Source organism: Podarcis liolepis, assembly GCF_965112155.1.
Source record: "Podarcis liolepis genome assembly, chromosome: 6".
NCBI lineage: Eukaryota > Metazoa > Chordata > Lepidosauria > Squamata > Lacertidae > Podarcis > Podarcis liolepis.
Window position 1 is genome coordinate 66305027 of NC_139559.1, and position 16033 is coordinate 66321059.

General features: G+C 40.7%; 1 protein-coding gene across 1 annotated transcript in view; it reads left to right on the forward strand.

The window, feature by feature from the left end:
* The window catches only part of AK5 (adenylate kinase 5), a 92681-nt gene that overhangs the window by 37356 nt on the left and 39292 nt on the right, over positions 1-16033 (forward strand). Inside the window, exons 7-8 of the mRNA XM_083510555.1 lie at positions 9241-9331; positions 14463-14539. Of these exons, the coding sequence (XP_083366681.1) occupies positions 9241-9331; positions 14463-14539 (168 nt within the window). The remainder of the gene's footprint in view (positions 1-9240; positions 9332-14462; positions 14540-16033) is intronic.

Sequence of the window (16033 nt, forward strand, 5' to 3'; positions counted from 1 at the left end):
CCCCCCGCCTACAGATTGTTTAGCTTTTGTAGCCTGAACTCAGGGTGGGGCTAGAAGTTATTAGCTTCTTAACACTTGCCCTTCCTGGCAGTTTTTAATATCCCCCTCCAAGCTGACTTTCAAAGGCAGAAGTGAGTCCAGCTGTGGGATAAATGGTTGGGAGGCATTTGTAGGTGAGAATCAGCTGGTGAAGTAAAGATTTGGAACACAGGAGTTGTCTTAGGTTGAGTCAGGCCAACACTGACTAGAAGTGGCTCATCTGGTTATATTGGGGATTCTTCACAGTCCTACCTGGGCATACCAGGGATCAAACCTGTGACTTCTGCCTGCATAACATGTGTTCCACTTTTGATGGGTTGCGCTTCCCATTTTTCAATCCTCATATCTTGGCAAATTCAGGGATTGTAGCTATTCTTAGCAGAGAAAAAGAGACATTGCAAAATTGGAATGCAGCAGAAAGATCCAACTGAGAGACAGTGTATTGCAGTCTTACAAGATATCAAGTTTCCAAGCTTTCAGTTTACACTGTTGTTGTTTTGTATTGTCTCAGAAATAAGCCCTTGGACCAAATCTTGTTAAATTCAAACATTGCTATAGGGAAACAAATCCAATTTTCAAAGTCCATAAACTTTTTAAATGCCCATAATCTTTATTGTATTTATGAACCAAAAGCCAATATAACAAAATAGTTTAAATTGAGAATATGATTCAAGAAGCATAAATATAAGTTTGAATTAAATAAATTAGGTCTAATGTATTTTGGGGCATGAAAATGAACACTGGGGAGCTCTTGTAAACCATCTAGACATCAGTTATGAACCTGCAGTTAATATTTTTAAGAAGCAATTGTAGTTTGGTTTAAAAATCTTTTAATGCCTTTCTTTACCGACATAGCTTACCTAAAGGCATATAATTTGAAGGTTAGCTTTTTCTGTTGTAACCAGTAAATCTCAGGTAGAAACAAACAACAGCTGATAGCAGAAGGTTTGGCATTATCCTCCTTAAACGACCAAAGCTTGAAATGGTTAGCAGAGGAACATTTTGCTTGGATACATACAAGGGAAGTGTGCTAGTTATCTAAGCCAGTTTGTACATCCTACAACCTGTGCCTACGATTCATGATGGAACTGCATGGTATTGCAGTTCCACATATTAAGAAGCTTGTTTCTGTTACCAGCAGCTACACATAGGTTGTTGCATTTGTGAATTGAGGCTTAGCTGACATAACAAATCTATGAGCTGATTGCCTATGTCTTTTTCTTTGCTTGAAAGTAGATTCAGGGGAGCTCAGTTTGGACTTATCCAAAGCTACTGTTAGCCCCCTAGGGGAGGGGTGGAAAGGGCAGATACTAGGGAGACCTATTTCAAATACTGGGCACCTGACTCCCTCCCCCCTTTATGACTAAGAGCAGTTTAGAAGGCAGGGGCAATTCTGATAGAGGAAATGGCACTAAGATTAACCCCCATGCCCCAGCACTGTGATCCCAAGTCCAAATCACCCTTTCCCAATGGATGCTTCTAAGCAAAGAATAAGACATTGGATGGTCCAATCACATCATGACTACTTTAGCCCCAGAGAGTTTAAGAAAATGTGCTTTGAAACAACCAATTAATTAATATGTTCACATGTAACAGTTTTCCAGAGTAATTTATGGCCCCTCCAGAGTAATTTATGGCCCCTCCCTTAAAAACACCTTTTCTCTCCACAATGCAATTCTTATATCCACTATCTTAAATTCAGTGATCGTTGAGTAAGGGAGTAATTACAATTAATACTTTTTTCATAAGGAGGCTCTAACCAGTTATTTCTGTCTGGAATGACCAAAGTAGTTACCTTCAGTTGAACAGGCAAACTATCTTAGGTAGCCTTGTAAGCATTTGTCTTCATGAGAAAGCGATCTGACAGCAATAGGTAGATTGACCTACAAGTTAGTAATGGAAGAGATAATCTTTAAAGCTGAAATACCATACTTACTTACCTTGGAGTAAATCCTATTAAACAGGGAGGCTTACTTCTGAATAGGCATGTATAAGATTGTGCTGTAAAGTATGTGGGGCATAAGCTGTTTTGCCTGATTAATTTGTGCTGCAAGTACTCTATTCAAGGTCCTGGGTTCACATATGGGTACAACTGGGAAACCAAAGGCTGAATCTCCAGGGCCTGTTCCAGAGGTCACTAGATTACACTCAGACTGTACCTTTTAGGGGCTATATAGCTCAGTAGTAGAGGACTTGCTGTACATAGGTTCCATCTTCAAGTAAAATATGTCAAATAGCAGCATTAGGGAGAAGGATTGTCTGAGACCACAATCTGCTGCCAGATTGAACCATTAGACCCTTGGTCTGGCTCAGTGTAAGATGTCTTACTGCATTCTTATGTGACTCCAGTACATTTAGTAAACCACCCTACATCTCTAGTTATTATTAGCTGTCTTGAAAAGGATTCAAAATAAGGAGAGAAACTAGGCTGAGTTTTAATACCTATGCCACTTTCCTCCACCACTGTAATTCCCTTGGCCAAGAAACCTGTGTATATACTGTCCACTTCTATTATAGTTACTGATGACAGCCTGAGGGACAGAGCAAAACAACTTGACTAGTGCATCATTGGCAATGCTGGGGGGGGGGGGAGAGAGAAACGACAACACAGAACTTAAATGTCTAACAACTGATTTGGGGAGGAGAAATGGAGAGGAGTAAATAGATTTCTTCTGTCAAAAACGCTCAGCACAACTGTCATTACATTTTAAAAGCAGTTAAAATGCATTCATAAGCCAGATTGACAGCATGGCCCTCCTCCTTCATTTTTTATCACATAATACTAACTAGTCACCCACTCAGCGCAAAGCAAACCTTCTCATTACTCACATATTAGCTTCACAGCAAGAGAACTTCCAATTAGGCATGGCAGTTTTCTCAGAGTATTTTTTGGGGGGTGGGGTGGGGTGAACACACAGCACTCATCCAGTTGCTGATTTGTACAAAGCGGGAACATGTTTTAAAATTGGTTTAATGAACAGACTTAATCAAAGCAGTGTAGACCAACGCTGTTTATATTTAGTTGAAAGTACGTCCCATTGCTCTGTGGATCTTCGTTTCATTTTGGTGTGCTCAGCTATGCCTAACTCTGCATATCATGGGACTCTAAGCTGTGGTCCTTCAGATACTTACTAGGGAGACTTATTTCAAATTAACAAGTGGTAGGATGCAGTTGTTAACTACGACATCTGAGAGGACCAGTTTTATTCAGTGGTCCCTAGGCACCTGCTACTTATTTTTGAAGCCAATACTCTTTCCCAGCTCTGTTTGGAGATGCAGGGATTGAACCAGAGGCTTTCTGCATGCAAAGCAGGTGCTATACCTCCAGGCTGTGGATCCAAAGCTTTAACTGAGACACAGCTCATTATTTTAGTCTCTTACCAATCGTGATTCATGAAAGATTGCAAGTTTACATTGACAAAATGTCTTTGCATGCCTAGATAAAGTGACTATAGGTGAGGAATTTGAATTTTTGGAGCATTTGTTTTGGGTTATGTGACCACTATGTTAATAGGACTGGAGAAATGTAGTATTGTTGCTACCGGGTTAGGACGAATGCAGTTTAGTTACATGATAATCTAACGCCATCAAGCAAATTATTAAACTACCATATAGGAAGAACTGATAAGAGTCAGTTCAGTAGCTCTCCAATGATCTCCTTCAATTATATTGCGAATTAACTTTTAGAGAGAATGTATATGTACTGTTACAACCCAAATATGATGTTTATTATTTTATTAATTGTTAAATTGGTATACTGCCCTATACCTGCAGATCTCAGTGTGGTTCACAGCACAGAATTACAATATAAAAAACACAAAATACATAGCACAACAAAAACAAAGACAACTCAATGAAAAACCTATCTATACAACACTGACACAAACCTCACACATACACTATGTGAAAGAACAAAAGTGTGCTACCTCCCTTCTCTCTTCCCCCACTCTTCTCCCCCAACCTTTTACTGTATACAGTATTAAAGACTCACATCAAATATGACTGATCTATAGAAAGATCGGAAAATTGAGTTGATGTATGTACTTTAGTAACCAAAGAAAATCTTTAATAAAAACATTTTTAAAAATAACCCTCCCTTCCACAGCACATTTTAAAAGGGCATTAGATGTCAGTAAGCATCTAATTAAAGAGGAATTAAAGAGGGTTAAAGAGGAATGCTTTTGCCTGTGATCACTTGTATTTATGGTGCTTCATATCATTCATATAGGAGGACTGCCCAAAGCGGGTCATATATGGCATCCGGGTTTCACTATAGCGATAAGAAGCACATCTGTGGCTACTTTTTGATGGCAAGTTATTTGAGAACCATGTTTGATTGCACAGGCTTTAGCCTGCACTGTGAGAGGGAAAGGGAGTGAGCAAGCCACCTAACTTAGCATGTGGTGCCAGAAAATGAACATTTTTAGGTTTCCTCTGTTATTTTGTTACTTTCAAAATATCAAAATAGAGGCATCAGAACGTAAAGGTTAAACCAATTTAAAATGTTCATAAAGGTTTTCAAAAACAGGAAACATTTATTGTAATGGTATTTCTGGAGTAGGCGACAATGGCACATTTTTAAAAACAGTTATTTTTGTTAACCATAAACTGCTAAGAGGACGGGGCTGTAGCTCAATGATAGCTTTGCTGGCAGAAGGTCTCCGGTTCAATCCCTGGTGTTCCCATGAAGGGCTAAATCAGAGCTTTCCAAACTTTGCATGTTGGTGATACACTTTTTAGACATGCATTATTTTGTGACACAGTAATTCAGTTTTACTAGCAAACTAACCCCTTTCCAGCCCCGGGAGGAGTGTGGTGAATATTCGCATGACACATCTACACACTGCAACCAACACACTAACATGTCGTAACACACAGTTTTGAAATCTCTGGGCTAAATAGTATTAGAAGTATAATAACATTATTTAGCCACCATTATAAAATAAACCAATTATTTTGGGGAATCATAGAATCATAGAGTTGGAATAGACCACAAGGGCCATCGAGTCCAACCATCAGAGCACTCCTGACATATGGTTGTCAAGCCTCTGCTTAAAGACCTCCAAAGAAGGAGACTCCACCACACTCCTTGGGGCAGCAAATTCCACTGTTGAACAGCTCTTACTGTCAGGAAGTTCTTCCTAATGTTTAGGTGGAATCTTCTTTCTTGTAGTTTAGATCCATTGCTCCATGTCCGCTTCTCTGGAGCAGCAGAAAACAACCTTTCTCCCTCCTCTATGTGACATCCTTTTATATATTTGAACATGGCTATCATATCACCCCTTAACCTCCTCTTCTCCAGGCTAAACATGCCCAGCTCCCTTAGCCGTTCCTCATAAGGCATCGTTTCCAGGCCTTTGACCATTTTGGTTGACCTCCTCTGGACACGTTCCTGTTTGTCAGTGTCCTTCTTGAACTGTGGTGCCCAGAACTGGACACAGTACTCCAGGTGAGGTCTGACCAGAGCAGAATACAGTGGCACGATTACTTCCCTTGATCTAGATGCTATACTCCTATTGATGCAGCCCAGAATTGCATTGGCTTTTTTAGCTGCCGCGTCACACTGTTGGCTCATGTCAAGTTTGTGGTCAACCAAGACTCCTAGATCCTTTTCACATGTACTGCTCTCAAGCCAGGTGTCACCCATCTTGTATTTGTGCCTCTGGAATGTTGCTTAGTTAGACACAATTCTGTCAAAGAATTATTAACAGATTCCGGCTGGAAATATGGAACTCTTTTTGGATTAATGCTTCTAAAATTCAGAATGTATTTATTACTCAGTGACTTGGCCAAGTTTTATTGTTCATTTTGAAAACAGTTGAGATAAACAAGAGATGGCCCCATAGTTTATATGGCCTTTCACATGCTGCAACTGCTGTGGTTTAATTTCAACCAGGAATGGGGGACTCGTGAGTCCCACCAGCCCCAGCTTGCGTGGCCAATGGTGAGGAATGATGGGAGTTGTAGTCCAAAGGCATTTGGAGGGCAACAGACTCCCTGTACCTGATTTAAACATTTGGTAAGCTGTTGTAAGAGAAATGTACTTGAAAGTCATTCCAGCCAAAGCCCGCTAACCTATTTTCTTCTAAAGTAATGCAGGACAGGAACTGACTGAGTTTATGATGCAGCTGCCAGAGAGGGCTATTCTCTGTAACAACAGGAAAGTAGTGACTCCATAGTGGGAGAATATGGCTCCATGGTGGGAGAATTGGAGTGCAAATACACAAGATTGTTCCTGTTCATTTGTGAAGTGTTACAGAATATGATCATATCCTAGCAACACCTTAATATATGCAAAAAGGAGGGTTAAAACAAATAATTTTGCTTAGTACTGCTAGCAACTAAAATTAAAGCTTTTTTTTAAAAAAAAGGCACAAGACATTGCTTTAGACTGAGCACTCGTCTGTCTCTTCAACAAAGCTAGGCTTCAGAGTGTTGGGATTAAGGTCTGCATCAAACTGCACAGTGGAGTGTTAGCAGGAAAAGCAGGAGAGGCCCACTAAAATATAAATGAGCTGCTTGCCCTTTGGATTCATTCTTCAAGAAACGAAACATTAATCCAAAATGAAGAACGACCTCAGGTATGGGGGTTCTGCCAGATGGAGTCAGCTGGAAATTAAAGCTGCTCCAAGGTTGATGGGCAAGGCAAACACAGGAATCTAAGGAATATTATTTTTGTCGGATGAAAGCATACACAGCAGAGGACATGCATAGTGCCATGCAAGACCAGCAGCCTGATCTTTGGCAATTTTGCTTTGTGGACTGAGACTTACTCTCAACTAAGTGTGCTTCGGAATTCCGCTTGGGAATAAGTAGGAGGTTGACTTGGGGTGGATTTATGTCCTGCTTCCTCCCATTCAATTTCTTGGAAAATTATTTTGACATTCTATGCTCCCTGCCTAACAGAAAGTGGGAATAAACAAATTCCCCATCAGTTTGAATCTGAATTGCTCATTGATTTTTTCACAGTGATTCTTTTGTTCACACTAGTTACTTAGAATACTGTTAAAAATGTGAAAGGTGTGATCTTTTGAGGCTTTCCCAGAGACTAGTTACCTGAAAGTATCACATTGACTATTTGTGTTGCAAAGGTTTATATTTTATTTTTTCCATCTTAGTTCATTTTTTCTGTAAGATTCGTGTATTATATGGATGGACTGGCTTCAAGTATGTGGGATCTGTTTGTTTGCTTACTAGAGCCCTCAGATCCATCAGCTGGGGGACAAGTGTTTGCACAGGGACTCAGTGGGGGAGACATTCACTTCAATAAAGGTAAAGAGGACTTCTGAATACATCCTCTGCCAGGAATTTGCTTTTGTTACCAAATGTGAGTTCTTAGTTTTTCACATAAAAATTCATGTATGGCTCCTCCCCCCCATCTCCCTCCCCAAATTTCTTCATTTCAGCAGCATTTAGTCTTTATTTTTTATAGTTTTCATTTATATACATTACAACAATTATTTAAACAAGTTTTAACATTTTCAAATTTGACTCCCTCCCCCCTCTTTCTGCGGTTCCTTACATTTATTTTCGTCCTTTCCTGCATACTTCAATTTGCCTCAACTTATTCTTTTAATCGTCTACTCTCATATATATCTCATATCTACTTTTTAAAGTGCAGGTTTTTACAATAATCCCGCCAATGTCTTGATCTGTTTATAGTTTGTTTATAAATGCTCAATAAACCACTTCCATTCCTTCTAAAAGGTTTCTTATTCTTCTGGTAAGTTTTGCCATTTCTGCATACTCCATTGGTTTCTGCATTCAATCTTCTTTCTTTGGGACCTCTTCATCCTTCCACTTTTGGGCACATAGCATTCTTTAATCGGTGCTTTTTCTGGGTATACTCAAGGGTATGCAGTACCAACACCCCCCTTTCCACCCCCAACTGATGAAAATGTTGCAATTACTGTAATAGCTTCATGGAGAGTACCACCACCATTTTTTCTTAAAACAAACAAACCACTATTAATCCTTAAGGTAATATCTGGCAGTCACAAGCCTTTGCTGTTCTCCTTCTGTCTACATCAGTCCCCACACCTTCCTCCCGCAGAATACAGGAGCTTCCACTTTTATTTTTATTATTTTTTTACAGGGGGGCACAAATGACTTGATGAAATAGGAGTGCGGGGCCATTCCTAAAGTATATTGCCCATTGTGGTGGAAGGAAATGAAACAGGGATTTTGTGCTGGTTGTAATGGATAAAATACAACATATTCCCTATTTTGTATGTTAGCAAAATAGAAAGATTTCTGCGTGAATAGACATATTTAATTGTGTTTTAATATAAGTTTCTTTGAGAGCCCACTGAACAAAACCAGTAAGGTATAATGGATAGAGTATTCAACTTGGACCAAAGAGATCTGAGTTCAAATCCTCACTCTACCATGAAGCCCAAAATAAAATCATTACCTTTCAGTCTAACTTATCTCACAACATTGTTGTGAGAATATAATGGCACAATCCCAGTGTAAATCATTGGTATCCTTAGTATCTTCTTGGGAGGGTAGGTAACAAATTTAAACAATATTACTATTTGGGCACATATATTTGAAAAATATATTATTCATATCAATAGCTTGCTATATTGTCATTTTAATCTGATTGCACCAACCATTGAAAAAATAAAGGAATGCAATGCCTGCTCCATCATTTAAATAGTTAAGGAATGGCTCAGAGAGAGGCAGGACAAGGGCTGTTGGGGGCTTAATGGCTAAGGCTTACATTTATTGTACTTCTGTAAACTGTAAACTGGCATGGGATTGCACCATTATGTCTTGGTACTTCAGCAATGCAAGAAAGCAAAACAGGTGTGCAGGCAATAATATAAGGATGACAATAGTAACTGCTGCAGTGCCTCTGATGTCAGCAGATAATTGTCGTTTGTTCTTGCAGCGTTCTTTTCCCCTCTATTTGGAATCATGGGGCACTATGCGCCTGAATGATTTTCTGTAGCGGTGTCTCTGCACAAGCCTACTCAGTTGGTTCACTACAGTAAAACAGAAGTGTGATTGATGTGTTTTGTTGTAGGGAATAAAGGAAGCCAATGCAGATTCTACTGTGGTTCCATGCTTCAATGACGTTTGGTATTTATAGGAATATTCCACCTGGCTCTAAAAGACTTTGTATAATACCATAACATTCAGATAAATAACCAAACCTGTTTTGGAATGTCTGATTGCCTTCTGTTTTATTACTAGTTTGATGCTGAGAGAGATGAGGAAGAAGTATTCAAAGACATAAGCATGGCAGTTGACAACAAACTGTTTCCTCCTAAAGAACCTGTTGAAGGTGAGTTGATTATTAACCCCCAAATACTGCAGGCCCATTATTTTCAAGATCAAAATATATTAATGCTTCAGAAAAAGTATATTAATAAAAAAGTTAAATGTCATTGTTTTTAGGGGGTTCCATGTCTATTAAGGTAAAGGTAAAGGGACCCCTGACCATTAGGTCCAGTCGTGACCGACTCTGAGGTTGCGGCGCTCATCTCGCTTTATTGGCCAAGGAAGCCGGTGTACAGCTTCTGGGTCATGTGGCCAGCATGACTAAGCCACTTCTGGTGAATCAGAGCAGCGCACGGAAACCCCGTTTACCTTTCCGCCGGAGCAGTACCTATTTATCTACTTGCACTAATATGTGACATTTTCTGAGCGCTATTAATGTTCTGTTGATATACAATATATATTGTATGAGACAGGGATGGTTCACATATTCCCAAATTCATACTTGAAAAGTGCTACCATAAAGGATTTTTAAAACCACATTTGGATCATAATGTGTTAAGTGATCATCACACATTACAGTGTATAAGGATGAATTGACCCATTTTTCTCCTGAATATGATTTGTGTGTAAGATTTAGCAGTGTGCAAAGCAGCCCACAATATTTTTTCCTGGTAGCAGGCCTTTCTCATACTAAAAACACAAAAACCCACTGGTATTTATTAGCATACTATAATGTTGTATGTGTGTACATGTGCACTGTGTGATTTCTTTACAGTTTTGTAAACCTAGGAAATGCAAAAAATAAAATAAAATAAAGCAGGTCTTGTGCTTCGAGGACCTCAGGTTAACGCCCCGGAAAGAAATTCACACAGACTCATATTTTAGTTTAAGGTTGATGGGCAAAATTTAGGCCACAACTTTATTGATTACACAATGTGAGCGGTATTGGCTTAGGCATTGACAAACTATAACTGACTCCTGCCCACCCCACAGGAGGTCTGGAAGGGTAAACCAAACAAGGGAGCTACATCAATGCAAATTGACTGTAGCTCACCCCAGGGTTCCTGTGGTCCTGGCATGGCCCTAGCCCTTCAAGCGGACTTCAGACGAGATCCAGGACCCCCAGATTCCTTTAACGGAATACCCTTTTCATGGAGGGGCAGGTGATGGCCACACCTCACCTCCCCCATCCACAACTAAGTCAGTGCCTAACCGCCCAATCTTACAAAGTTGTGACAATTGCTGGGAGGTAGGCGAAAACCAAATGGCCAGTGCCAATCTGCCACGTGGACAAAATTCCTACCAGGCCCCTGCCACAAAACAGGTGACCAACCGAAATCCCAAGCAAGGCCAAAGCACAGAAAACCAAAGAGGGCGGGCGGGTGGGTGTTCGGCCGCGCGAAGCAAGTGGCTCTGATGTGTCACACTGCCATTTATAAATCATCCTCCTCCCCCAACCCGCAAATCAATCTGATTGGGTTCACAACTGGCGCGATCGTGGGACCGCCCCCGAAACAACCGGGCTATGCCCAGCCTCCAGATGCTGTGGGGGCCCCAAGGTCCCACGTGCAAGCAGGACCCTCCTTGAAGAGGGTCCCATTTTCAAAATTAGTCAAACTATCATTTTAACCTCTACCTCTATTTTATTCGAACTATTTCTTCTGTCAAACAGAAATAAGATATTAAAGAGAAATCCTTAATTATGATTCTTCATTTCCTATTAGGGTGAGGGAAACCTATAAAAAGCTGAACAAAAGAATTAAAAGCCCAAGAGCCCTTTGCTTACATAAAAGATTTTAATAAAGCAATATTTTAACTCAGTTACCTCCACTACTAATATAATTTCTTCCTGCAGTGTATCTATTCCAACCTGCAGACTTTCAGCAGAGTGTTTTTGTAGCATATCCAAGCCTTTGCATCTTAAATTCCAATACTGTAATTGGTAGGAAGAAATGGTTTTTTAAAGGAAAAAACTACTTGCAGTCTTCAAAGACGACAATATATTCTTATTCATTGTTGCTTCCTAACATGTAATAAGGCTGTTGCTAAGGGCAACAACTTGTCATGAAATTCTGCAGTTTAAATATTTTTTTTTAAAAAAAAGGAATTAGAAATACCTGAGGATAAGAATGAAACACTTTTATCATTCTGATGCCAATCAATCTATAGTAAATTGTTGTCTTAACAAGATAGCGTCTTGCTGTCTTCATAATTTCAAACCACTTTTCTAGCATTCTGTGTGTCAATACAACACTTTAAACTTTAAAGCTGTTTATATGTATCTCATTATATATTTGCCCATAAACAAAAAGGGCAAATAGATGAGCAGTATCTCTCTTGGAGGTTATTTCAAATCAAAAAATGAACAGATAAGATAGAATTGAAAACATTCCTTAAAGACTTGCCATCAAAAGCAGAGTATAAGTTACAAACAAAAGTAGCGCTGAACTGTGTAGGGAAAAATAAACTGGCTTTGTGTCAGGCAGAAATACACATGTCAGTGATCATGAGTTCCCAGATGTATGGTTTCCAACATTAATAAAAGTTTTTCCTATCCCTGCCCATTTCCCCCACTGCAACTCCACCTCCCTGGTGGGCTTCTGGCTTGGGACTCCAAAGTACTAGGGACAGGAGGGGGGAGGTTCAAAACAACCTGGAGAATATTTGCAACGAAATATTGGTTGCCGGGGAAAAGTTAAGCTGTCTAGGTGGATAGTAATTATATATTAGAAACCAGCAGCTGTTGATACCATTTTCTCAGAGCAGCAGACTAAGGAGAGGATTGTAGACTATTGAGAGGCCCCTTAAGGTACACCTGCCCCATTATAACTCCCTTTGTTGCCACTGCATTTGAAGGGGAGCAGAGTCAGAGGTTGTAGCAGCTGGATATCAGCCTGGGAGAGGAATCCTTGCCACTACATAGAAACAGATTGACCATTTGAAAAAGAGGACAGGACTCTTGCACATTAATTGTTGTGTAGGAGAGGGAAATTCAGCAGGCATAGCTGGAGGAGATAGGGCCAGTGAGTGTGTCAGTATATTTGAGGATTGTTTTCTGTTTTGGTTTGTGGACTGGAATCCACCTTTACTATCCATGGTAGATAAAGACAGTTTGAGAAGCAGATTGTGCAGTTAAGGTATGGTTACCAGACGTCTGTTTTCCGGGGACAGTCCCCGGATTTGCAAATCTGTCCCAGGATTTATATTTTAAGTGTTGTAGATTTATTAGTAGGGAATGAATGTTGCGTGATTGGTTCAACGGCACAAGACACATCATACGGGGACCTCCGGTGAGGCAAAATGGCAAAATGGCAGCGAGCAGCTCCTGAAGCCAGCCAGAGCCAACTGTGCTACCAGGCTGGCTCCAGGCTGCTGAGACTGCCGCTGCCACTCCTGAGGGGGAACCAGGGATGCCTGGCGCATCAACTGGGGGAACCTCTGACCCCCGGCCCACCGCGACCCAAATCAAGCCAGGAGCAAAAGCGCCTGGCCACCTGACTGACTGCCCAGCGGTGCTCCGGGGCCAGGAAAACCCCGGAGCCAATGCAAGGAGAAGTTGGAGAGGAGAAGGAGAAGGAGAAGGAAGAGAGAGACAGAGGAAGGAGAAAAAAGGGGAGCCCCAACCTTGCTGCGCCACTGCCACTGCTGAGGAGGAGAGGTAGGAGAGCACCGGGAGGGCAAGGACACGTGGCCGAGCCAAGGCCCAACCCGAGCCTACTCCATGGCGGCTAGCGCCACTGGCGGAGGAAGAGGAGTGTGGGGGGAGCACACCGCCCCTGGCAGCACGATCCTGGCAGGGTGCCATCATGGCTGCCCCCCACCCCTGCCTGCTCCGCCACTGGCTAGTTCTTCAAGAGAGCAGGCCAAGGCCCAGGGGAAGGCTGCGCGACAGAGGAGACCACAGAGGAGAAGATATTACTTCTTTTTTAAGTAACTTTTTTTTAATAACTTTTTTTTCTCTCTCTCTTTTTAAAAAAGTGTCCCCGGATTCTTTGAAAAAAATCTGGTAACCTTAAGTTAAGGTGAAGTGATACAGTTATGGTAAAGGGCTCTGTTTTAGATAGTAGAGGGTGATGAGGGTGATCGATGACAGCAGACATTAGTGTCTGAATGGCGCTGCAAGATGTCTTAGAAGTGTTAGCCCTAGCAGGGGAGGCGGATCCATTTGGTCCCTTTTTCGGGCAGCGACATATCTTGGCCTCGCTGCAAAGCAGGTCCTTCCAGGAGCAAAATGTTGAGGAGCAGGGGTACTTTCCACATTCTTCCCCCTTTCACATTTGAACTCGTCTGATAATAACAAGAGAAGCAACATTAAAGCATGGTAAGGAGTTGTTCGACCGAAGCATCTGTTCATGAAGACGTATCCTTGGTGACAAACATTCTGCAGCTGAGAAAGCAGGAGAGTGCAGAACGAGGTTTATGAAGGAGTGTTAGAGCTCCAAGCAGGACATGCAGCAATGCATGAGAACTAGCCCAATGCTCATAATGGTTGGCTGGATGAAGGAGGCTAGAAGGTTCCACACAGCAGGAGCAAGAAAAAATGATTCTAATTTTCAGCACAAATCTTAGTGTTATCCTATCTGAAATGGTCTCCTTTTATGCTCTTTTAAGGAACTGATTATTCTGATAAATACGAAGCAGCTTGATTTTTAAAAAACCACATAGGCTGAGAAAGATGCCTAACGACACCGAAAACATGTTCGCTGTCTAAATTGACCAGAATCTCCTTCCTGACCCCCTGAAACTATGCATACTTTGACTTGTACAGTCTCTACCTCTGTAGAGTAAAGCTGAGTACACTAGCAGTTCCCCTTGGCAATTAATGAGAATACTTTTTTTAAAAAAAGCCTTTCTGTGCTTCACTACAATTGGAACTAAGTCTGAACAGTAGAAAAGTAAGAAAGAAAATTACCTTCAAAACTTTCATTTATGTTAAAGACGTGAAGCACGTTAGTAATAAAATACGTTATATAACCCAATGCGTGTTTATTTGGACGGTGCAGTCCTAAGCCCTGGGTTGATAGGGATTGAGGGTAGGGTGGTACATATTTTGTTCATCACCAGTCTCCACTGACAGAGCAGAGCATCACTAGTATATGTGGAGTGGAGTGGGGGTGTAAATCATGACATACATACAACCGTACATACAGTGAAACCTATCAATCCTTTTTCAGAAGATCTCTTTCCTATTTTAGGTCCAGGTGAAGTTGACCTTAATCTCACTGTGGACCTTGGAGATATTGCTGATAATGAATTTGACTTTGAAGACCAGGTAATGGATTTTATCAGTTAAAAGCGTTCTCTCATTCATATAATCTTTTAGGTCACTTGCTAATGGAAGCATTTTTCTCTCAGGTTGTGTTCACAACCTAATTTACTCTGCATTTACTCTGCACCCAATAAATCTGCACCAATAAATCTGCACCTAATTTACTCAACCATTTACTCTGCAGCCAGTGTGCTCACAACACTGGTTTCCAAAGTGGTGCACGCAGGACATTAACCACAATCCACCTCTCTTGTCCTTTAGTTTCTTACAAAATACTGCATTTTGATGCTTTTTCTTCCAAACCAGCATCAATCCAAATTGATGGGCTGGCTGTGTTTTAAGCAGGTAATGTGTACACAGCCTTAGCCTCCTTGTACACTAAAGGATAGACTTCTGTGATATAGAGGGTTAAATTATTCATGTGACTACTTAAATTATTTCATTGTTCAACATACTGTTACAGATTTTTTTAAAAATTGTGATATTTCTTAAATATAGGGGTGAAGGCAGACGTATTCTACAAATGATGGAAATAGTTGTGTAAACCACTTTTAATGTTGTTTTATGCATACAACATAATAGATGCAGCATTCAAAGCACTTCCACCACATTTCAGAATGTATGTCATTCTTCATCACAAGCATATTGTTATTATTCTGAAGAAACCTAATGCTTCTCAGTACTGTGTTCCTATATTCTTTGTATTCTTTTCTTTTACAGACTCCCCTCAGTTCCAAACAAATTTTCCCTTTCATGTTGCGCAATTTGTTCTGGTTTCTGAGGGGAAGTACTGTCAGTTTTTATAGGCCAGTGAATTTTCAGAACACAAGGTTCACTTTCAATTCTTCAGCACAGCGATTGCATTAAGGCTACAGTCCTATACACACTTACCTGGGAATGAGCTCCACTAAACTCAGTGGCACTTACTTCTGGGTAGACATGCCCAGGATTGCATTATTTCAGTCTATAGCATCATCCCTCTATTTCCCAACTTCACCAGGAGGATGCTGTCGCTTATGTAGCCAACATTATATGATCCAAACACAAAAGGGAGGTATCAGTAGGCTTGGGGGGAAATTGTAGAAGAACAGAAAAAAATACTGGGGCAGTGCAAACCCCTTGAAAAGCAGCCCCATTATTGCTTTTCTTTTTCTGTTGTTTTCCTGGAGTTTGCCAAAGTACATTTTTAACAGAAGGATGTGCAACTGTGTGTTTAGATGTACAAGGGATTTAGATGTGCAAGGGATTCACTTAAGAACGCTACACCATAAACAGTGATCTGTTTTTCAAACTGCCTTCAGCTATGTGAAAATACTGATTATCCAAGGAACCCATGCCTTTCTAAGGAATTGCTGAATGCATTAGGTCAAAAAGTGAAAAGTAGAGTTGCGATATTCCCAAAAGTGAAAAACTGGATGGAGATATTGAGCTTTCTTTGGGGTTTGTGTGGGGGTGTCAGTGGTTTTTTTTTGTCAAAGTTGTCTAGCTTTTGTGATG